Source organism: Ischnura elegans, chromosome 6 (genome assembly GCF_921293095.1).
Source record: "Ischnura elegans chromosome 6, ioIscEleg1.1, whole genome shotgun sequence".
NCBI classification, from domain to species: domain Eukaryota; kingdom Metazoa; phylum Arthropoda; class Insecta; order Odonata; family Coenagrionidae; genus Ischnura; species Ischnura elegans.
Window position 1 is genome coordinate 57,388,852 of NC_060251.1, and position 25,586 is coordinate 57,414,437.

The 25,586-nt window shown below is 38.8% G+C and overlaps 1 protein-coding gene across 5 annotated transcripts in view; it reads left to right on the top strand.

Annotated features, from left to right (window-relative positions):
* The window catches only part of LOC124160746, a 526,295-nt gene extending 502,469 nt beyond the window's left edge, over positions 1 to 23,826 (top strand). For all 5 annotated transcript variants that reach the window (XM_046536753.1, XM_046536748.1, XM_046536750.1 and 2 more), the window contains exons 5-6: positions 14,122 to 14,293; positions 21,220 to 23,826. In XM_046536753.1, the coding sequence (XP_046392709.1) occupies positions 14,122 to 14,293; positions 21,220 to 21,423 (376 nt within the window). In that variant the 3' untranslated portion in view covers positions 21,424 to 23,826. The remainder of the gene's footprint in view (positions 1 to 14,121; positions 14,294 to 21,219) is intronic.
* The last annotated feature ends 1,760 nt before the right edge of the window (positions 23,827 to 25,586 follow it).

The window sequence follows — 25,586 nt, forward strand, 5'->3', positions numbered from 1 at the left end:
TACATCTCCCTGAAACGTTTTTTTATCCATTCTTAACTCTGCTTCCTCTTGAGTAAATTGTTGCCGTGGTCCCTATTGTCTCATCTGATAATACGGACAAATAATTGCACCAAGTATGGAAAAAGTTCAGAATTAGTGAATTAGTAAAAAAAAATTTGGGTGCGGATAAAAATGGAGAAGATAAAGTGGGCGGAGAGGAAGAGGAACAATGAAGTGCTGGACGTGGTGGGTGAGGAGAGGCAGCTTTTAGATGAGATCCGGATGAGACAGAAGGTATGGATGGAGGGAGTACTTAGCGGGGATTTGATGATGTAAACAGTGTTGGAGGGTAGAATGTTAGGTAAAAGAGGGAGAGGAGGGAAAAGAATAGGGTTTCTATATGGAATGAAAGGGAGTAAGCCACATTGAAAATTGAAGAGGTGAGTCAATATAGGGAGGGGAGACTTGTACAATTTTTTAAATCATAAAAAACTACCAAAACCGGTAGATTACTTTAATAATAATTTTAATAATGATAATAATAATGATAATAATATTAATAACAACAACAATAATAATAATAGTCCACGGAAAGAAAGAATATCCAAAAGTATCAAAATCTGGCCGGTGAAATAGTATTTTTTTGGAAATTGAAAGAAGACAGTATTCACCCATTATTATATATATAATTAATATCACCCATTAATATCTGCGGAGTGAGTGTCATCAAAATGGTTCAAAAATAAATTGAAAACCAGGGAATTCAAAAACACCTGATTTATCTCGAGAAAAAAGCTGTTTACTTCGAAGGCCAAATTGTGAGGAGATTCCTGTGCCGGATATGATCGGGCAATGAAGGATAGGGATTCTCTTCCTTAACATCCGATTCTAATCCTAATATATCTTTAAAATAGGTGAATATTACCAGTTGGTGTAAGCTGAGAAAGTGCAAACATTCGAGAATAGTAATAATAACTGCACCTTTCTATAGAAATCTGCACATCAAGGTAGGAGAGAAAAATAAACGTCATACCAATTATTACCTCTGACACAGGTGAAATGCATCACTCAATGCATCAATGTCTCAAAAACATCGCATTGCCGGAAAAATGTTTTCCTTACCATTCAAAAAGCAGCAATTTTAAATATGCACATGTTGAATAGTTACAAAATGTTTTAACTCAGAATAAAAAGACTAGAGTGGTTGCTGTATGCCGTAGTTCGCCTAAAACTTGCAAAAACCCTCTGAAAATAAATAATAATAATGTTTCTTGGTTTGAAAAGTATTAACTATACGCCTTATTTTTTTAAATAAATATTATTGCATAAAAATTTATTATCATGCAATACAAAATTAATTGAGGTTAATTAAATTAATTGTAAAATTTAAATATTATTTATTATATTATTTTTATGGTATAATTATTTCATTGAATAAATAATTAATATGTTACTATTTCAATATTATGTTATAAATATTTTTTGTGAAAAGTAAACAAATAAATGTTATAAGTATTAGTAATATGCAACCAAGAAACCTTAAAATGGAATAACACACAGTTGAAGATAAGAGGGCGAATTTTGTTGATAATAACAATAATAATAACAACTCTTTCTCGGCCATTATAGCTTGTCACTTCGAGGCCGAGTGGTAGTTTTTTCTAGCTAAGGAAACATCGATATATCGCGTGCTGCGTAGCCGTTGCAGTTGTGGGGTGCGTGACCTTCCTCCCTCCTGCTTTCGGCCCATTCATACCCCTCCGGCTGCTTTCCATCCCACGCTTTTTTTATTTAATTTTCCTCTCGCCCGTAGAAATCACTTCTGCGCAGCGCGACCGGCGATCGACGCCTCGCCGAGAAAATTCAATGTCAAACTTCGACTCCTCCCAGTATCCCGTCCGTCAATCTCCGGATTCGCTAGAGTTTTCGGGGCTTATCACGCCCGAAGCGCGTGATTCTAATATCTTCCGTCGTCCTTCCGCGCTAATCGGCGGTGGGAATAGTAAATTATCTTCCTCTATCGGTTTCCTAGAAAAATAATGTGGATGACGTCAGTAGTTCGCATTTAAACCTTTTTCATAAACAACCGAATTTAGTGTAACCCTGGAGTTGGATACTCATTAAGAGCGCTTGTTGGTTCGCTGTGACTTCAAATGGCGTTGTTTGACTTGGAATAGTCATTCGTTGAGAAAATCTCGAATTTCTTGCAGAAAAGTTTCTCGGGTTTTCCACCGGTTGATGTCGTCCATGTCTCCCGACGTTTCGATCCGCGACTTGCTGATCATCCTCAGGGGATCTTCCGAAGAAAGATCATTCGGAAGATCCCCCCTAGGATGATCAGCGAGTCGCGGATCGAAACTTCGGGAGACATGGACGACAGCAACCGGTGGAAAACCCGAGAAACTTTTTGCAACTGATACGGCGCGCCGGGAAAACCTAAGATCATACTCAAATTTCTTCTTACAATTAGATTAACCAGTAGAAAGGAAGATAGTATTCTGTATTTAGAGACATTAAAACTATCGTAAGTCTATAGTGCGATATAACTCCCTTGTAAAGTACCATTAAACTTAAAAGATACAGTATCCGGCGTGATACGGTGGAAATCTTTGATATTCAGATTATTAAAACCACTTGTCTATTTCCACACACTTTTATTTACACCGACCATGGTTTCGGCAACTTGAGCCATTATCAAGGATTCACAAGTTGCCGGAACCATGGTCGGTGTAAATAAAAGTGTGTGGAAATAGACAAGTGGTTTTAATAATCTGAATACCATTAAACTTTATTATCCGACCCTGGGTTCCAACTTATAGATAGTCATTATCAAAGAGAGTCAATAAAATATGGAACATTAAAACGTAAGTTATTTCGCTCTATAGATATTCTACCAAGCGAAGCCTGAACGTTGATATAATATCATAAGTCCTGTAAAATTCATTTCGCCATTGATCTTAAGCCATTACAATGATTGAAGGAATGCATAATTAGTTTATCTGGTCCATAATAAGTCACATTACGCCTCATTGAGTTGTTATGAGCGGCGATAATTAGCAGAGCACAGACTCCGGCAGTATTTCTCACTTATTAAGTATAAAAGTGTCTGGTTAACCTCCGGTCTGGGCTCGACGGTTATCCTCTCCGGAAGAGAACGGCGGCCCATTACATTCCGCATGAATCTCCGCAAGAAATTGCTTTAGCTTAACCATGTCCTCCAGGTTATATGATTGTATCGTTGAGCCGGATATGACCCGTAATCTTTCTTTCAATGTGCTTTGGCATCACCTTAGTTCAAACAGTTTTGACATTAACGATTAGGTAATCTTCAACCTGTGCTCAACAACTTGACCCTCGCAATGAGTATCACTGATAATGAACATAGTTTATTTTATATACCAAGGATAAAATTCGCCGTGAAAAAATCATTTGGCTTTGCCGGGATTCGAACCCGGATCTCCCAATTGTCGGTCAGGTTTGCTACCCATTACATCACCAAAATAATGAGTGTAGCGTACTTGACCGGCAAACGAGAGATCCTGGTTCGAATTCCGACTAAGCCAAATGATTTTTTTTTCATGGCGAATTTAAACCGTGGTGTATTTAACTTTGCACATGTTCGCGTGACTGCGTACAAAGTCACTTTTCTGAATCCGTGATGTGTATTTCATTTCGTTCCTTAGAAACGATTTATGTTTTAAACCTAACAACATATTTAACACATTTTGTCGAAGATTCGTGAAATTTTTCATGAAGCGTCAATCGTTGTGGATTTAGTAGGATAGATGAATTTCAATCGTTTTGCGAGCTTTATCATTAGCGATTAATGATTTCAAAACGTTCGATCGTAATCTGGTGCTTCGTAAATACTACTTTTTCCACCATTCAATGTATCAGATCGTTCCTTTACTGGGGAAATTTTGTTATTACGTGTGGACTATCTTTTGATACTTATCTCAGCACATGTCATTTTTCTCGGTATTGTTTCGCAGTTCCTATCGTAGGTAGTTGATACTCTTCGTCTTTGTCTTACGTCGGTTTTTCCTGAGAGTAAATTCCGTGATAGTTTTCATCTAGCGTGTCGATGCCAATGATTATGGATTATCGCTTCTCGATCATTACTTCTACTTAATGGCTATTCATATTGCTAATCCCTTTACCGAGATGATTTTATTTAAATATTCCATGTATTACTTTAAATATTACTTCGAATACTATATGAGTATCCGATGCTAAACGGTGTAGTAAATAAAGACCAACTCTCTTAGGCATATTTTGGTTTCTTCTCACCATTCCCGAATCACCGCATTGGCTATTATTTATTTTACATTTCAACATAAGTCGGATTACGCATGTCAAGTATACTTAAGTATAATATTTTCCGATATGTATTGGATAATTATTCCACGAGCATGCATAGATGGACCCGAAATAGGTGAGTAAATAAATTTTATACAACTCCATGATCACATCATCATTATTAATGGCACCGTACTTTTAGGACGTATAATTTGTTGGCATTAGTTTTAGAATATTTTTAGCATTAGTATTATAGTTTTAGAATATAATAGCATTGATTTTTATAGTCCATCTTTTTCATTTGTCCACTCGGTTTTCGTTTCTGATATTATACTGATATACGTTTTGAAAATAATGCTACGGAAGCCCCTTCACGAAAAGCTACGTTAAAAGTCACAATAATAGTTATCGAGTAATCTAAGTGTTTAGCGGAGTGAACCTTATATATTTTACCTCAATACAGACAAAAAACATGAAAATAAGACTCACGATAATATTCTTGAACGGACATTCTACCAATCAAGTCATATACGTGCCATGAGAGGACTTATGTTCCCATCTCGTATTCTGTGTCAGATTGCCTTTTGTTTGCTATGGTTTCGTCATCATAAACAATGATACTTTTATCCATTTTCCCCTGGCCATCCTTTCAACGATGAACGCATTTTTCGAAGACAAAGGTTTTCAATGGATAGAAACCTACTCAGAGGACCAGCAGCTTTTACCGTTCAACGAGTATTATCCCTGTCTTTGTCTCTAAACGAAGTTTCTCTTTCGTTATAATGTTATTAAAATTTTACTGGCCTCACTGACTATAAAGAAAGAAAAATATGTCGGCAAAGGTGAATTGGCATCTTTCTTTCTCCTACAGAATAGACATCTCCTGGGACGAATGTTGTAAAAACCAGCGAAAGCACAATATTTCTTTCATAGTATGAAGTTAAATAAGTGAGTGCAAATCCTTGCCCTTAATCCCCGATGATCGTGAAAGTTGTGTCTGCGAGTACAGGAGGCCACGTTTTTGTCCTTCGATCAGGAATTTGTTATTTGTTTTTGTTGTGTGATTGTTTACTAATACCAGTTACGAGACGATCAAAACAATGTGGCAATAAAAATCTGCAAAAACTGATAAATTGATGAAGGTTATGGGATTACTGGGTCTTCTTTTCCTGTAGTGGCTACGTCTTCATTCAGAAAATAGATTTCGTTTTTTATCTTTGATCTAAAAATCTCATTTTTCGGAAAAAGAAATCCATGATCTTGTGCTGTCCCGTATTCTAGCCGAGAACGGAAGCCCTAGTTTTTATAGACAAAGGTGTTTTGTCTGTGGCGATTGCATCAGTAAACTTATGAAGCAAAAACCAGAGCCTGCGACCCAGTTATTATTACAAAGGTTTATTATAAAATAAATACACGTTTAGCACCGGATGCATGACGAATATTTTGGAATATTCAATATGCTAAATGTATAAAAAATCATTCTTACCATATGGTTGGTTATTTCTGGTTCAAGAAAGTTGTAGTCCAATATTTTAATTGGCTAAATATGATACTAGGAACCGGATTGCAGAATACAGTTTTGTTTACAATCCATGAAAATAATAAATGGCTTAGTCATTTTATTACGCCTGATTAATACAATAATGACTCAATACTTCTACTACTGTTGCTAATAAACTCGTAATGAGTGATATTCTATTTTTTCCTCTTGTTGACAGATTATAAGGCTCCTTATACTTATACAGAAATTGTGCAAAGGGTTTTACGTTAGTAATGTTCCAATCAAATAGTCACCTTTATAAATCACTCCCTAACAGCTGTTCGCCTAACGGAGACCTTATTCATAGGAACGCAGAAGAATGAGCTTCTATTTCGAGCCAACTGACTTACCACAGTGTGTTCGATTTTTACCGTTTCTGTCACTTCTTCGCGTGACTGTTTCCCTGAACCAACGCCGCTCCACTGTATAGAAAAAGCATTGCAAGGCACCTAGTAAAAGTAGAAAACAAATGGTGTCGTACTAACCTATCGCATCGTTTTCTACACTATTTTTTACCTCTTAGTCCTAATTGATTATGAACTTTCTGTCTTCAATAAAGAACTTGTTGTTTTCTGGCATAGTTTATTAATTCCAGTCTACGCGTAATCAATAGGTGCTAATTAGATAAAAAATACTAAGTCTGAATGAAGAATATCCATATTACAATTACATCTACATATTTCCTTGAAAACCACTTACAGGGCTGTTTGGCAGGGGATTAACCATCATCAACATGCACGAGAGGCTTAAAAGTTACTCACACGAAAATGCACTAAGCAACAAGTACGCTACGTATGACACATAAGCCATGGGATTAATCTATATCCTACTTAAGGAGAAATTTTCCTACGAAGCTAGAACATGCAAAACATGCTGTTAGAACATTAGGATATTTCATAAACATGCGTTAAGGCATGCATCAGTTAGTAAACGCATACACCATTTAGTAGAGTACACTTCCAGTCAACTAACCTATTTCTCAATCTTGTTATAGTCTCCCTGCCGTTATGGTCTCTTATTAATCGCGGAAAAACAGCATTCTAAGTCCATCTGTTCTACAGTCAGTTAAAGTTGGTAGGAAAAATATCTCCGAAACCAGGTTTTCAGTTGTCTTAGCTAAATCAAAATCCAAAAATAAACTGTAGGTAATTCTGTTTTCATTATCAAAACCTCACGATTCTTATGTGATAACCCTTTATATCGTAACGTGCGTGGCGGGCCTAATTCGTCTAACATAATTGAAACTCTGCTCCGTTTTTCGTAACAAATTGCTATAATATCATCGCCTAAAAGCACTTTACTCTTTCTAACCCAGAGCTGCTTCTCGGAGAAATAAAATTTCAAGAAGTTTCATTTTAAAAAAGTGAACATTTTCTACTCAATCATAATTACTGTGGCTACTACATATTTCACCATTAAACTTGACAGCACAAAAGAACACGTGGTGTAAATCTTTCCTGAACAGAACTGAAAAATTTATACATTTTTAACGTTGCTTCGACTCAACATTGAGTCATAATGGGTTAATTCCACAAAAAAACCCTAGTATAATTCCACCGCCCAGGGGCGCAGCCAGGAATTAAGGCTAGGGGGGGTTTCAGGCGCAACTAATACTGGGGTGTCTGGGAGTATGGCATACCTGCCAGGGTAAACGGGAGGTGCGAGGGCCCTCCGCCTGAAAAAATAAAGATAAATGGTTAAAAATGGTGAGTTTTACGGACTTATGAGGGATATTTTATTGATCCTTACACTATTCTATAAGCAATATTAATCCAAATAAATAAAATAGATTAAACTTAAAAATTGTCTGAGCTCTCGGGGGGGTTATCCCCCAAAACCCCCCTCGCTGAGCCACTGCCACCGCCGACGCTTGCACAATGTATTCACCGGTTCAAAACAAGTGTGGGTGGGCGGTGCGAGTGTGGAGGGAGATCGGCTTCCCCTGCCGACCGATATATGTCACCGTCCCGACAACCGGTGGGGCGTTTAGCGGTCACCGTGTGGCTCAGCCAAGGGCGATCGACCTCCGGTCGTGCCGCAAGAACCACAGCGCCGCTCACCGGTATTCACTTTCACCTCCTCGTCTCTGCTCTCCTCCCGGCGAAGATGGATGGTCGGCGATGGTGCCGAGGACTCTTTAACATCACTCGAGGCCTCGGCCCTGGACCAGGCCATAAAAGATGAGGAAGTCCTCTTATACACCCCCGCCGGCTAACTACCTCTGCTAGAGGACTTCAACGTGCAGTATTTTATTCCTTTTTTTCCCACGTACCACGAATTAATACGATTTTGAAAATGGTTTTAAATTTAACTGAATTAATTACAGTTTTTCACAGATAATAATAATTATAGTAATTTGTAGATATATATGTAATTGTCATTTGAATAGTCTCCATTCGGACTCAATATCTTCGGGAAATTAGTAGCTATACTTAATTACACGCAGACTGGCATTAATAAACAGTGATAGAAGACAACAAGTTCTGGACTGAAGACAGAAAGCTCATAATTAACTAGGGGAAATATACTATAGAAAACGATACGTTCGGGTAACAGAATTACTAATGTTTTTTACTTTGATTTGCCAAAGACAACTGAAAATTCGGTTTCGGAGATGTTTTCTACCGACTTTAATTTGCTGTAGAACAGAGATAGACTCTGTTACAGTTAGATTAACAAAGTCGTTTTATCCACGTTTGATATGAGACTATAACGGCAGCGTTAGGACTTAGAAATAGGTTAGTTGGCTGGTTAATTTACTACCAGTGGTAGTGTAGTTTACCTCGTAGCAGTCCATATAATTAAGTCAATCTCAGTCCATCCTCCATGCGAATTATCCTATATGCTTCTGCGTCGTTCTTTTAGCTTCCTCTCTCACACACCGCTTCAACCAGAGGGTTGGTTTGGATACTTGAGGCTAGAGCTCGCCCTAGACCAGTCCACGAGTGTTGGAAAGTCATAAGCTCTTATTTAGACGCCCCGTTCCTATATCTGACCCTTCTCGCGACCAATAAGTTTGTTTTAAAGAGACTTGGATGTATCTCCACGCGTTTTCTTGCAATCGAGAGGAAAATGTCGGCTTTTTTTTCTGAAAAAATAATTATTTCTTTCGCAACGCGATTAATTAAATATCTTAAGGGCGAGGAAAATAATAAAGGCTACCAAATACTCTTTAATTGAAAGCCATACGTTACATATTACAATTTTGGAAAAGAAATTTTAGTAAGATGCGTCCATGCACTATGGAGGTGCTAAATATGAAGAGATATTAAAGCTAAAATTTCGTCATAGATCAAATAACCTCTCACGGTTATAAGTTTGGAGTTCACACATGATTGTGCCAAGAGTATATAATGCCTTAAGAGCCGGAATCTTGTAAATTCAGACCGTTGGAGCCGGCTTGTATCACCGCGTGGATATACTTAAAACATTTTAAGCAATCGTCTGTTTTTAAAATTGCATTATACAATTGCATTGTGCTACAATTTTTTCGCATAAATTAAAGTTCGTTTACTGGATTTCGCTCCAGAAATTTATTTTTTCGGCATAAGGAAATTCCTGCCATATTACGTTCAACCTCCTTATATGCCATTCTGACCTTAGAGTGCTCAGATTAAGCAATTACGATGGGACTGGTTTGGGTAGATCTGCCTTACTTCGGTGGGTGTCGAATAATTTTTAACCTTCCCCTTCTGATCTCGAAAATTTCGATTATGACTGGCAGCAATTCGTATTCAAATTCATTCTCCTCGATACAGGTGTGACATGCACAATTGTGTTTCGCTCGTGACGTCATTTACGAGTCAACTGCGCTTCAAAAAGTTTCTCCGCAGTGTAACGGAAGTTTTAAAACAAATGCTTCCCATTTCTGCTATTGTGAATCAACCCCTTTTCTGCATTTATTTCAAGAATTTGCCTTCAAGCTTCATTTATATGCGAAAATAATTCTAAGTGAATTTCACCTTGTTCCTTTCTATTCATTGTTAAGTCTTAATCGTAGCTTTGAATTTATTAGTATTGGCATTCGTTGTGTTTTTTTTCATAAAAATATATTCAATACTACTTCGTATTTTTTTCTTTTACGCGTGATTTTAAATCTAATATGATTACATAATTACGGTGTTTTGAGTCTTTAATTGTATCCAAAGTTATACTATAAAGTTATACTATGGAAAAAACCGATGCGTAATGTACTCTCTATCTCTTGCCATAATTTATAGCCAGAAATTATGTGTAGTACTGTGACGTTTGACATGATTCATACATTTTTTATATAGGTCACAATTTTATGTATGGAAATTAATTTATGACATGCAAACAGAGCAATCGACGTCATCTTTTTAATTAGCATTGAAATTAGCTCTGTGCTTACGTAGTCTTGTTTATAACAATAAGCCGTTTCATCAAGGTTACAAATGTATACGTCAGAAACAACACACTTTCCTCTCCTCTGATCGCGAATCCAAACATTCTTATTTGTCTTTCTTTTCCCTCAAGCTCGCCTATTTCCTGCAATCGTTCCTCACGAATCGTCCTAAAACTCTCTTGCTCTCACCACAAAAACATAGCACAACATAGTCTTTCTCCAGGCAAATAGCCTAGAGAGTTTGGCTCCAGTGGTTGTTTTAACCCCTCCTTATTTTCCGGCGAACTGGTTGGTAGTGTGTTCTTCTTCCGAAACAATGATCTTCGCTACCAAAACATTGCGCGTTCAAGTGGATGTCGCGACGACTTAAAAATCGCGAAACTACGAAAAAATTCGGATTTTCCCAATTTTCCATTCCCATCTCCTCCTTATCCTTCGTTTCAACCCCTCCTTATTTTCCCGTGGACTGATGGGCAACGTGTACTACTTCCGAAACAATGCTCTTCGCTTCCAAAACATTGCGCGTTCAAATGGATGTCGTGCCGACTTTTAAAAAATCGCGAAATGACGTACAGATTCGGTTTTTGCCAAATTATCCGCTCCTGTCTCCTACCTAACCTTAGTGTCAACCACTGAACCCGTGAACTGAAGAGCAGAGTGTATATCCGATATGATAATATTCGTTACCAAAACATTGCGCGTTTATTTGGATGTCGCGCCGACTTATAATATCGCGAAACTACGTGGAGATTCGGATTTTCCAAATTTTCCACTCTAACGACCTCCCTACCCTTCCTCAAACCGCCGCCCACTGGGGGACTCTCCGTCCTGTTCTCTCTGGAAACGGGTTATGCTTCATTTTCGCATCGCCCTTCGCTCCCATTTCGAGTGTGACGTCGACGCTGTGGCTTATACTTGTTTTTTTTATCATTTTCCCGAACTCATCTTCAACGCTTCTCACGTCATCGCGCTGTGAATCCGAATAGAAAACCTGATATCATGAGTCGAAGGAGGGGGATGACACGTTGGTGATGCGTGGGAGTCGGGTTGGAGTGAGATAAGGTCTGAGCTGTTGCTGTTAAAACTGAAAAAAACGTAAATAAAGCGATAGAGTGGTTTAACCAAACACGAGAAAGATTTTCCCGACCGCGGACTTAGTGACCGACCTCATTGTGATTGTTGGCTTGATCGGTATTTCGATGAATCAAAGCAGTCGTCCACCAACATGTGTGCAATGCCTTCGTTTTTATCTCGAGGGTGTTTTGAAGATGACTAGTTTTCATGCTCATTCAATAAATTAAATTTAAACTTTATTCTTTCGAAAACGAATATGTATTCAATAGATTCAGACGAAATATCATGGAACTTCTTCGTATAGTAAACAAAAACAAACGCGCTTTTATAAAGACCCCGCCTCAAAATAATATGATGTCCTATTTTGTTAAGTTACCTTTTACTTTATGTCGGCTTGGTTAGCTGAAGCTAATGATGCGCATAAAAGTAATGTAAGGGGAAGTGTACTTGTTTCGTCTATAATTTTCGTTGGTATGCCATTACGACGAAATGGTAAAGGAATGAGAATTTCAGCAAATATCTTCCACTAGTTTGCATTACATGCGATACCGCAGCATAACTACATATTTAGGGAAATCTAAATACCACATGAAAGTTACTTGCGATTAGTCATAAAAATGTTTTCTTCGATGAAATGTTTTATATCAAATGAAAGAAACTGTAAAGTAAATGGAGTTAAAATCAAACATTAATAATGGGTGGGAAGGAAAATCCATACCCACAAATGTTTCAGGAATAGCAGCGATTGATTCAATTTGTCGTACAAATTTTACTCTGCCTGATAGTCCAAGGAAATAATTCATGATGCGATGGTGACTTTTGGTGGCGATAAAAGTAATCAACCATGCAGATCTCTTTTTACTAACTCTTTGTATTGTCCTCTTTATTTTAAATTACCGATGATATTCGTTGGTGATCAGTTTTTGTGTGTCTTGGATTTTCGATTATTTTCTAACGTATTTCTTTAAGTTTAAATCGGCAAATCGCTGTAACTTACCACTCATGTGCTCCTTTATGAGCAATAGTATGTGTCCAGGATAAGTAATCGGCTCTCAAATGGTGCAAAGTAATTGAACTATCAACGTTCGGCGATTATCGGCAAAAGAACACCATGAACCTATTTCATTATTAGGGTTCTCTAATTCCATCATCAAAATCGAACCCCATGAATGGAACTATTTCATTATTAGGGTATTCTAATTCGATCATCGAAATTGGAGGCGATCGTTTATATCGAATTGTACTGTAGAAACGTGACGCCAGAAATCGCCCATAGGTCAACCCGAAGTTGTCATGCGTCAGAGATGGTTTGCTAGAAGAGGGGAAGAGATAAGGTCTAATACGACGCTTTTATAAAACAAAACAAAAAAACAAAACGGTTGATCTGAAATCAAACTGGGGGATTAATTCTCGCTAGCGTGCAATTCGCCCAAACCTATTCATTATACATATCCGTGCGATGTTTGCATTGTTCGATGCGTCGAACGGTGAATATAGTAATCCTTACTTTTGGACATCGTTGATGCAATGTTGAAATATTTCAGTGTCGATTGAAGTTATGGACCAAGGAGATACCTATTTTCAATGGTCGATGGTCGTCCACATTTCGAGATCTAAAGGCTTACCCTAAGCTCAGCGTAAAATGTAACATGTGCTTCTATGTAAGAAATAATACCTACTTTTGATCGAAAAATAGGTTAAAGAAAAGATAATCAGCTGTCTTCAGCGATGGATAGTTTCTAATTGATTCATTGTTACATTTTGTCGATTGTTTCATTTGTTGTAATTGATTCATTGTTACATTATACTTATTCCTTCAGGGTTTTCAACGACGCCTGAGTCGATTTATAAATTCTATCAATTTATACAATTGAAATTCTTCGTCAGAATCGCTCGTCGAAGTCGTAGGGCAAACATGGGCTCTGATGCGTCAGGGATGGGTTTGTGGATGGATAGAAAGAGAGATAAAACCTGATCCGACGCTATTAAAAAAAATAACGAAACAAAGAAAAAAAGACGAAATAAATCGGTTGAGCGGAAAGCAAACACGACAACGATTTTCTCGCGTGCGCGCAGACTTCGGGCCCATCCTCTTCTCGCGCGTAATAAAACACAACGCGTGACCCTTCCCAGAAGAACGGGCAGGTCGCCATTGGCTACGAGGGATGGGATTGGCAAGTCTTTCCCGCGCGCGCGGAGGATGGGGAACCGTGACGCATCCGCGGGAGGAGAGGAAGATGGCTCCGGTGCGCAAACGCAAGCCGTGTGGGTGAGGAATGGGAGAATGAGGGAACGTTGTAGGGGAAGTTGAGAGAACGTTGATTCTCGGGAGGAAGGAGAAATGCGTGAACTCGGGTAGAGGGAGAGGGGGGGTTAGGCCGGCGCGCGTCTTTATAAAGAGCGCGCGGGACAGCCGCCACTTCATATCCGAGTTCTCGGCTGCGGGCCGTGGTAGGCGAAGCAATCATAAGGATTATTTGGGAGAGCGAGTGTGCTCCGACTAAAGAGGTTTATTCTACGAGAAGAAGACCTTCTATATCGGCCACTCGTTGCCTACAGGGTTTTGTGTTGTCTGTCGTATTTTCCCCGCGAAAAACGACGCTAGGCCCCGAAGTTCTTCGATCGTTTCTTCCGAGAAAAACAAATCGTTTCCACAGCCTGAATTAAAACTTCTCGCTGAGATTATTTAGGGAGAAACATTGTTCTTCGAGCGCGTCGTCTTCATCGTCGACATCTTTCGATCCAGAGTTCGATTAGTTGTACGAAAGAGGAGGAAGGGGAAGATTCTCCGATAGCATTTATAGAGAGAAAGAGATAGAAAGATGGTTGGTCCAGTCCTTACACCGCTCCGTCTCGTCCGCAGCAAGCTGAGGAAGAGGGAGGAGGCGTCGGCAGCCGCGTCCAGCGACGTGGTCGCCATGCAGACCCTGCCGCCACCAACCGCCAACAATTCCTCCAGCAGTCTCGGTCCGCACCAGCAAGGGGGAGTCTCCACGGTCCTTTGGTCCTATCCCGTCTTCGGTGCAGATCGCCATGTAAGTTAACGCATGTCTTTTGTTTTTTTTCTTTCATAACAACTGAAGCTGTGAATTCCAAAACAAAACAAGTCTCACCGTTTTCGGCTGAACTTTGTGTCGAAACCATGGTGGGCATTGCCGTAAGATTTACCGTACTTTGGCCCACCATGGTAACTTTTGCCCACACTCTAAAGAGAGATTGAATGTTATCAAACAGGTTTTTCAGTCTATATATTATCATAGTGAATACTGTTACCTTTAGGTGGCAGAACTAACTGGAGATTCCTACAGTTTTCATGGCTCAAAAGTATAGAAGTTTAAATAAATTTTATGTTCCAAAATAAGTCCATTTGGCGTGGTTTTCGGATAAACCGCTTTCTCGATGCATCACCAAAAACATTAAATTATCGCTACATCTTTTTCCTGTGATCTACATATGTTGCCAAATATTATTCTCATTCATTAAGATCTTTTATATGCAAAAAAATAACGAAACAGCTATAGTATAGCGAAATATGTATGAGAAACAATACTTCCCATCCTAGAGTCCAAACCGAATAGACTTGTGCCGTTTTTGAATTCATGGCTTCAATTCTTTTGCCCTCTGTATTGAAAAATTAAGTGAATTGGCGTGTTGACAAGGTGTGGTGATTAGAGTATTGGCTTCACACCGCGTTAATCCGGGTTCAAATCCCGGCGGTAGAGGAGGTTTTTCAGAAACTTCCCGACTCCAGCATGAATGCTTTGTGGTGGACACTTGAAGGAAAGCACCTTGTCCGTCGGATGGAACGTTAAGCCATGGTCGCCGTACATAATAGCAATTCCTTTAGTATGTATTTTGCCAATAGCTAAATGGCTTGTTTTTCTGGCTATGAGTGTCTTTGCAGCCCCATATGTAGCTTTTATTGGTAAAAAAATCCGCTGAATAATTGAGTGATTCAATTGGCTTTGTCGCCTTAATTTCGTAATTTGTTCATTTAATATTGGCAGGTTTATTGTTCAATTTTTCTATTTTTAATCATTATCACCTTCGATTATACCACTATGAGCTCCTGAAATGGATTTTTCTCTTTTATACTTGAGGTTAGCATTCATCAATTAAGGTCATTTTTTCCAAAAATGGCACCGGCCAAATACAAACAACAAGTGGGTATTAAATTCTAATGCGTCCAGGGACGAAAATATTTAGGCTTAATAGCCACTTCTGGAGTTCTTGGATTGGGTCTATTCGATCATTATCACCGGTGAAAACATTATATCTTTAATTTCTCTGATTCCAAACATAATCCTTAAAAATTGTCATGTCCCGATTGAAAGAATAGTGTGTAAAAGTATTTTGTTAACATATCCGTGTAAACTAAACAACTCTTTAACCAAATATGACTTCTTGAATGTTTTATTCGTAATTATATCTAAAACAAAATAACCTTTCGCCAATATTCAATTGAGCAAAACACTCGTCTTCAAGCTTATTTCTCTTGTCTTACCTTGATAAAATGGTCCAGCATATGCACTAAAAAGTTTTCAACACCTTTGCTCGATTCTAAACCTAGTTTCGTGAATTATAGGGTGTGATAGAAAGGTAGCCACAACGTTTGACCTTAATGAATAGAGCCAGCTGTCCTACCTACGCTATCTAACGAGGACAAGGATGAAGTCGCGATTCGTATTTTTACCTATGGAATACCTAAATGGGTCCCTCAGGCCATAGAATCACGACGCTGGTATCAAGTAGGCTTATTATTATCCGTCGGAGAATATGTCAGGTGTCCTCCCAGTACGACGATATGCCTCCTAGATGCTAATTATTCGAGTCAGATAAGTGTGTGATGATTAGCGTTTATTGCTTATCAATGTCAACCAGTCCATAAATATCCTCCTATAATTGATGTCCCTGTGCTTCATTTAAAAAGTCTCCGAAAAATGTTGTGATTGTTTTTTGAACTTCCTTGACCCGATTCCTTGAATCTTTTATGTCTTTATTTTGGCTGGCTTCTCAATGATGCGTCAATTTTTGTCCGTCCCTATATCCTATTCGCGTTACATGTACCTATCCTGTAATACAAGAATTTTTCGTACAATTCAATTCCGCCTGGAGATAATTTTTTACTCACTCGTCGTCAATCGTGATTGGAAATATAGTTCTTTATAGCTTCTAATGCAAGGAGTTGCTGGAAATTTTCTTCGGGTTATTTGTTTTTAATTTTCATAATTTTATTTTCCCGCGATTTTGAACCATAATTTGTCATATTTTTCATCATACTCTTATCCTGATATCCGTAAAAATGCCATGACGTTCCTTTATCTCCTCGTGACATTTAATGGATTGAACCAGTTCTTTGAAACTAGATAAGTTTTTGCAGATAACGCATCTGTGAGATCCCCCGGCCAAACATTGCTCGTCACTATCTTCCAAATATCTCTCGTGACTCATTTCCTTTTTCATTGTTCCCGGCAACAAATAGTACGCCCCCTTTTCCCGAAAATATAGATATCATTTTCGCTTGACTCACAGTATCATGACATTGTTTATCTCTGAGGTATTCTCTGAACTCACGCCATAATCTTGAGCCAAAATTTCTGCTTTTTTTCGCTTAATGTGTGAGGACTCACTCAATAAACAATGTTTTCGTGTTATTAAAAATATTCAACCGATTAAGGTAGGTTTGCATGGAGTATTTTAGAACTATTCTGGCGGCCTCGCCTCCCTACATGGACTTCCCTCTTAAATTCACAATGCGGCCTATTCCCTTTCGTTCTATCTTAAAATCCTATTCTCTCCTTTCCTCTCCCTCGTTTACCCAACATTCTACCTTCTCACACCGTTCTCAACATTCCCTCCCCGCTCACTACTCGCTCCATCCACACCATCTGTCTCTTCCATATCTTACCTAGAAGTTGCCCCTCCTCGCCCACCATGTGCAACACTTCGCCGTTCTGTTTTCGTGTAAATGCTGTAAAAATTATTTTTTGAATGTGTTTACCTACTGATTTATTCTGCCAATGCTATTTACGTTCTTTATTCCACTCAAAAAAATCTCGCTAATTACTTCCGCGGTCTCGCCTTTCTTTCGTTTTAACATCATTCTTTTGAATTGCGCGTCGCGGAAAATTTCGGTGAATTGAAAAAAGGGACGTCTCTCTCCAAGATTTAGCCAACCTCGGAAAATGTTTGCATTCATCGAATCACTGAGGCTGCTTATCTGATGTCTACTGTGACGGTTAATCTCATAAATCGTGCGGGGTTCTCTGTAATATTAAGGTCTACCTGCCTTGATGTGCTCCATTCACAAGGCACGCGATACAGATATCTAAATAAATCCTCTCGAATGTTTACAATATTTTTACTGCGCTCCGCAGGTAGCGAGAAAATGCAGCACTCGCTCATGGCACTCAAATTAATCTCCTCCGTTTAATTAATGCACCGTCGTGACTAACAAACTTATTTTTAAATGAAAGTGGCCGTCCTTTTCAATAGTTTTTCATTCGGAGAAAGGTTCGGCTGCGCAATTCTTGATTATTTATTCTTGTCAGACAAATGTATCTCTCGTTTCTTTGCTTTGTTTTTCTCAATCAATCATTTGTTTCACTTTCTCGACGACTGGCCTCCAAACTGCTCCACGAAATTACGAGTGCCGGTGCATAGATTATGGGAAAACGCAAGGTCTTTAGGTTAGCATGGAGCTCGTTTTGGATAATTGTACAGGCGGAGAAATAAAAAGAACATCTGTCATTGGTGGAAAATTAAAATGCTTAATCTATCTTAAATTTTCATCCGGTTCCATCCTCCACTTGTTTCGTTTCGAGAAAATGATCAGCCGGATGCCCATGTCTTGGCGTTAATCTGTGACTCCCACATATTCTCACGCTATAATGTCTCAAGGCGCGTGGAAATGACGCTCACGATTTCCGCAATCAATAAGGCATTTTTATTGGGCGTTTTTTTTTGGGTTATTGTCTCAGGAATAGCCTTGCGAAGATAAACGGCAGAGTCGTCAAGTTTTTATTGCCAGCTTAAAAAAGTGTTTCGTCGTTTTCTTGGAATTTGCCAGCTACATTCGTGATATTTGACGCTTTTGATTCGCTGTCGTAAAAAAAACTACTTTTTCAAAGCTCAGACGCAAAGAGATATCTCATTTCCGTTTATAACGCATTTCATTGGTGAACATACGGTGGTAGATTCCTTCTTATCAGTTTGTTTAAAGGAATACGTTTGTCGGGTTTGGAATTTTTCCGTTTAATGCAGAATTTCACGTTAGAGGGACGCATGGCCTGTTACTTACGCCATCATGTTGAATTTTTTAGGGCATGTAGGGGAAACTGAATTCAACCTTAAAAGTGTAACTGTATTCAGCGTTTAAAATTTGATTATTTTATATCAGTATTTTCTCAAATATGTATTTTTATTTGAGACAGGCAAATATTTTTGAGATTTTTGGATTTTAACCCCTGGCATTTCAATATGATACCATATATTAAAGGCGAATCGCGGAAAATGAAAGAAGGCGCACGGTAGAGAGGGAGAGGTTTGTTCTCTTAAATTATCATGTTCCGGCGCTATATTTGGAATTTTTTGTGAGCGTAATTGTCTTTTCATTGAATTTTCTCTTTCTCGCCATGTAAAATTGTTAAAATGCCCAAAATTCTGCCCATAAAACTCCTGGTAACCAGGAAGGGCTATCCCGGAAAACCGAAGTAGACGCAGGGTAAAGAACTGACCTACCTATCGCGATACGTGTTAATTCCACTCACCTCGGAACTCGACGGCAAAATATGCTCCTCTCTTTGCACAGCAAACAGCCTCTTGGGTTTAAAGCGGAGATGATATCAGTTGCCCATTCATAATTAGGCGGAGAACCTCTTCGCACCTGGAAGTTATAAGCTAGGTTAAGCTGGAGAGTCATCCTGAACAAGCTTTCTAGCGTGGCAAATAGAAATATTTAGTGGAAACCACCTTATACTTCATGAAAAGGATGAAATTAAAGAATTGCGTGATCGAATTGATATGAGCACGAATGCGTTTACCTACTCTAAAAGGGATTTTGATATAATTAATGAATATTTTTTTAAATCCCCATATGTATGGTGATTCAAGAATAGTCTCACATATTTGGAAATCTGTTTTTGTTGCGAGAGTAATGATGAAACATGTGATGGCGAATTTGTGTAATTAATTAAGGGTTATGTACGTTTCGTTGATTGTAAAGCTTATTAAATATGTAATAAGCGAAAAGTGTTAGTTTTGGGTAGTGCAGTCGCTATTATAGGGTGCTTTGGGTACTGTAGTCGCGAACTCAACTCGTTAATTGCTTCAGGAAGTACAAGCCCAGCTCTTAGCCTCCTAGTCTCTAACGGCTGCCAACCAAATCGTGTAATCTTGGGCATCCCTCTTCTCTGTGGTCCATCGCCGAAATCTCTTTACTTCTTCTTTTCAACCGCCCTGTCTCGGACTACACCTTTCGCGGCCCCGGCCTTGGGTCGAATACATCCACACACCTACCCCCTCTACCCTCCTTCCTCCGTGCGGTGACCTCGCCTAGAAGTTCTCCCGTATACTTCCGAACGGTTGCCCTTGGACACGTGATCTTAAGGTCTGCTGCGATCTCCTTATTCATTTTTCCTTCCTCCCCCTACCTCCTCGTAAAACAACTTTACCCATACCGCTGTCTCAATACCTCCTAGTGTTTCCCCACCCTCCAATCCTGCTACACCACCACCGCTTACATCTTTCAGTTCTCAAACCCCTCCCCTCCCTATCTTAACTCGTATTTTTCCTTCCGCCATATGTCTCCTGTCCCATTCCAACGTTCTTTCGGGGGCATTTGTCTCTGCCAGCCCCATTCGACAATCCGGAAAGCAACACAACATGGTCACGCCGCGTCGGCGGAGGGAAATTCGTTACCTACCCTTCTGGGCGTTTAAGTTTTTTTGTCGTTGTTCGATGTCGCATTTGCCGGTAAAAGTGTCGCGTTTAATTCAGGACGAGAAATCAATGGGTAGCCAAGGCTTTTCCTCATAGGCGGAATTCCAATTCCCGAGGGACGGACAGGTGGATTTTGTTCGAAAAAACTGTTGTTTGAATTTAACGATGAGAAAACTATGAGCGGGGGAAAAAATATTTCTTCACCTCCTTGGACTCGTTGTCTGTCAATTATATGGGTCTGGTGATGGCTTATTGTACCCACGTGTGGACCAAGGTCTAATTGAAAAGGCATGAGAGTTAACTCATGTAAGAGAGAGAAATAAGTACCTTATTGTTATTCAGTCCCAGTTACTGCTAAAAAATGGCAATAGAAGTTTACCTGAATGGATTCTAAGGCGGGATAGCGGTGGAAACTCGAATCCATAATACAATACGATATTATGAATTGCTGTGCCTTTTCCTCTTTGCCTACTTACTTATGCGTGCATGGTTCATATTTTTTAACTTAAGAAACGGAATGCGATTATTTTCCCAGTCACGAACGGTTTAATGTAACTACTGGAACATTTCGAATAAAATAAATCTCCTCTTCATCCTGAAATTACCACCTGTCCTTCTGATATGGGCCAAGTGTGGCTATTTCCTTCCACATAAAATTCTTAATGCTTCCTCAAGGTACTGTGAGGACTCCTCTTTAGCACTAAACTTTCCACGTCAAAAAAATCTCATTACCGTCTCTTTTTCTTCGAAAAAAAATGAAGCACCCTTCTTAAGAATGCAGTAAGTTACAAGTAACGCCTGTCTATTTGTACTTTTCAAATTAGTAATAATTACTAATAAATAAGTATATTTCAAAGTTTTTTATTTTATTTATCTATTCAAAAATCTAATCAAATTATATTTAAAATTATAAAAGATCAATTCAAGTCCAAAACGTTTTGGGGAACCCCTTGACTCCCACACGAAAGGACGCGATGATTCAGCGTTTTACTAATTTTGTTTCTTCTTTTTGTCGTTTCAGGACTCACTGGCGATGCCCCTGCCCATGGTCCTCCCGGACCCACTTGTCACCACCACCACCACCTCGCACTCGGGATTCTGCCGCGGCTTCAGGCGCAACCTGCGCGGTCGCTGGCGACGTCTGGTCAAGAGGAAGCCCTCCACGGAGGTCTACACGATACCGGCCGAGCTCAGGCCACAGCTGAAGCAGATGTACGTGTACTGAAGAGGGAGATAGAGGCTCTCCGCACTAGATCTGCGTCGCCGAGCATCGGTGAAGCAGGTTGCGACACTGAAGTGGCTCATATTGAGCTCTTGAGAGAGATAGAGAGGGAGAGAAAGAGTTTGAGTGCTTGAGGAATCATATGATGAGAGTGGTGAAGACATTTAAGTGAGATTTCGAAGGAGAGGAAGAAGAGAGATATATATACTTTCAAAGATGCCCGCGAAGATGGAAGCAGCGTCCAGAGCACCTTGAGCACGTGGCCACGTGTCCCCAAAACAAGATGGCTACTTCCGTCCAGTTTCGTTTGTTGTGGAAGTTGCCCCGGAAACGAAACATAGATCATGCTTGTAGTGATGAAAATATAATTTGTTATATTTTGTTTAAAGTATAATGTTTTGTGGGCATCAACAACCCCTAGAAACGAAAAGAGAACATTAATATAGTTTTGATGAAAAGATAGTAGTATGTAATAACTTGTTTTGAAGATGTTTTCGGGGGCATGAGAGAAAATTTAAGCAATTTTTTTCCTTGTCTAATGTTCATTTCTGGCCATTGGTGCTGTCTGGTCGTTCCTCCCGGGAAGGAAGTGAAGGATGTTCGTTATTTATCCGCCACCAGTTTGCAGTATTTTTTTATTGGTTCGATTGGAAAGACGGAGTTCTTTTAAAATCGAGCTCTCGCTTTTCTTTGAATGAATTTTTTTGCGATGATTTTAGTTTGCCTTTGGGATTTCTTTTTAACGATTTTAGTCTGTGATAACGGAGGGTATAATCACCCCCGCTCATATCATGCCTTGGAATTTTTACGGTGCTTTAAACCGACCGATTTGGTAGGTAGTTAGCTACCTTTTGCTATCTAGCTTCTTTCGCTGCATTTGACTGTGACTGGTGGAATTTTGGTTAAATGAATTAAAAACGAATATCCTTTGCTGCTATGAGAGAGGAAAAAGTATCTCTATCTTGTAAATATTGTATATAATTTATTTGTTTTTGTGCCGCCATTTGTAGACATTGAAACAGATCAAGAGGGAATGAGTTCATCGTGTATTTTCTAGAGTGCCTCGAGACCTATACTTCTTCCACATGCTTTTTTGGTTCAGCCGCGAAAGGAACCAAAACCATTTCGATTACAAAAGTTGTGTTTATATCTATGTCATAAAAATTCTCTCACTCTTGGTTTCCCTGGGAACCAAGTGATCTTGTCAAAACTATTTTGGTTTTCATTGATCAATTTAATTCGCATATGATTCAGAATCCTGCTCTCAACATTTCGTTAAGGCTAAAATATTTTCGAAATGCAGGAAAATTTTATATTACTTTACTCATAAAAGAGTAAGGTGATTGCATTTAACGTTTTTTACCCTGAATTAGCCTAAAAAGTGTCTCGCTACCGTAAGATACGAACTTTTTCAAGAACCGGAGACTTTATTTTCTCACATATTTGAACGTACTTAGGCGTATGTGTGGTAATCTTGTCTTTTCGTCAATTCTAATAAGAGGCTCTTAATTGTAGAAAAGTTGCTCTTGATGAATTAAGCCTTTAAATTCTTTAAGGTGCCCTTAGGACAACTAGTCATTGTAAATCAAGTATTCTATAAGTTGTAGTGATTTGACAGGAAGGACATGACATTATAAACTGAGCCATGCTGTCATAGAATAAAGATTTACGTATTCTTATTCTATGATACTGTCTCGCAGAAAAATGGAGAAAATGTCACGTTTTTATTGAAGTGTTAAACTGTTTACCGCTAGTATTGTTTGTCAAGATACTGTTTTATGACGCAATTTTTTATGTTAAAATATAAATGCATTACAGGTTTTGTCTTAAGATATCATCAGTGTCCCTCAGTATTTGTTGAAGTGTAGCAGTAGAAAATTGAAAGAAATGTTGAAATCAAAATCGGAACATGATGTGAGAGGGTATTAGTATTTCACCTATAAACTTCTTGCCAACATTATACATTTTCTATCTGTGAGTGTGAAATTATTCAAGTGTTGGAATTCATTTAAACTGCCACTCCTAATTTGTTTGTAATATTGCAAACTCTTCCTTAGGGAGTGTGTTACTTGCTTTAAACGTTTTCCCACCGTTTGGCCATTTAACTTTCCTTGAATATGGTAGGGAACGATGCAACTTTTAGAATCTCTATGGGAATTCATTCATGTCTTTCTCTTGTGTACCCTTGATGAGCCCTGTTTTATCATTTTGCCTGAGAGAGGGCACATGGGAAAGAACGTCTTCGTTTGTTAATGTCTGCTTTAAAGTATTACATTGAATGTCATTTGTCATCAACTGTCACGTATTTCACTGCGATAAAAGCAAAATTGTAAGACAGTAGAATATCCATTGTCAAATTTTGTTTTTGTAAATCAATGCTGAATAAATCCTTAATTATTTTCTGAATTGTTTTGCGTTTTATCTTGTCCTCCTTAACGATCCAATCCTTTTCCTCTATCATTGGTGTATAGCGTTTGCCGGCCTCGGTGGCGGCGGGCTCAAATCCTCGCCTGCGAACAGGAGGTCGCGGGTTCGAGTCCCGCCAGGGTAAGTTACCCCTAACCAAAGTATCGTTGTTTTTGCACGTTAAATTGTTAACATGTTAATAACGCCGTTGCAAAAGGCCGTATAGATATGTTTTAGGTGGTATGAAAATAAATAAATGTATCAATTCAGTGCGGAGGATAGGGATACTGGAAAGAAGAGCAGATGAAGGGAAGATTACTGGGAAGAATAAGAAGAAGACAATAGTGTATCGGTGGGCCCATTCTTGATTCATTATGTTATAGCAAATTATGTGCCTGCGATATGAGATGGTTGCATTAATTTCTTTGGCCTCATATCTAGCTCGATTCACGCTATTGAATCCACAGATTAGTTAGTTATCGTTAGTTATCTTGGTAAGGGTGATAGGTGCCAAAATTATGCTGGCTCCACACTGTATCTTCACTCTTTGTTAATGATTTTGTTGGGAAGGACATGGAATCTGCTACTGCTATCAGAGGCACTTAAAGTTCCAGAATCTTTATGGGAATTCATTCATGTAAAGCTTATAAAGCTTATAAGCTTATAAAGCTTATAAGCTTATAAGTCCATGTGAATAGACCTAAGCTGATTTTAGTCTTCATTTCTGCAAACCTTCGTTTTCCTCCTGACGTGAGCTCAATCATTCATCTCAGCATACAACCCACCAGATAGGCGTATAATACTTACTTATTGTTCAAAAAACTCATGATTTTTCCGATGATGAAAAACATAAGAATCACAATAAATAAAGCTAGTGAATCGAGAACACCAGACATGACTTGAATAAAAAATATCCAGCTTTAAAACATTTTCGTCGGTTAATAAATCTTTGTCTTCTTTTGAACAATATTTAAAACAATGCCTTTTAATTCTATACCTCTTCACATCCAACAACAATTGACAATCGAAAACAGAATTAAAGCCAACTGACAGCTGGAGGCTAACTGTCCCGCACATCCTCACCTATACCCTCATAAATCTCAAAAGGGTTAGGTCTATAGGTATATTTGAGTAGGGCAAGATCAATGTAAGGTTTCGCTAACCCGTATTAAAGAGACCTCTCCATGTTATTTTATGATTAAATATACACAAATATTGATACATATGACAGAGCACCACTGCATTCCGCAGCCATGACCTCGCGGAGAATTCGTTTATCTAATGTAGACCACCAATGTTAAACATTTTTTTCTTTATTATTCGCATTTCGTGGAGGGGTACTGCGCCTCCTGTCCCCACCTCATACACGTTTTTAAAACATTCGAATTTAAGACACACTTCATCCCGTTATAATAAACAAAAATATTTTTGTTGTGAATCCCCGTAATCTAGTCCACGTACGTTTTGCAAGTATAGTGAGCCCAAATCAAGACTATGGACTTTTCTTTAAAAAAATTACTCCCATCATTACCAAGTGAAAAGTGAACTTCAGAAAGTTTGGGGGTGACCGTCTCCCCTCCATCTCCGTAATAACCACAACTGATAATAAGAAATATTCTGAGTTGGAATAAGAGTTTGAAACAATCCCAAGAGGTAAAAATATTAGAAGTAATAATCATAAATGTGATAAATCAAATCCGCGAGCTGAAAGACATCGATCAAAGTTGGAAGAACTAATCAGGCTAACAAACCACGTTCGC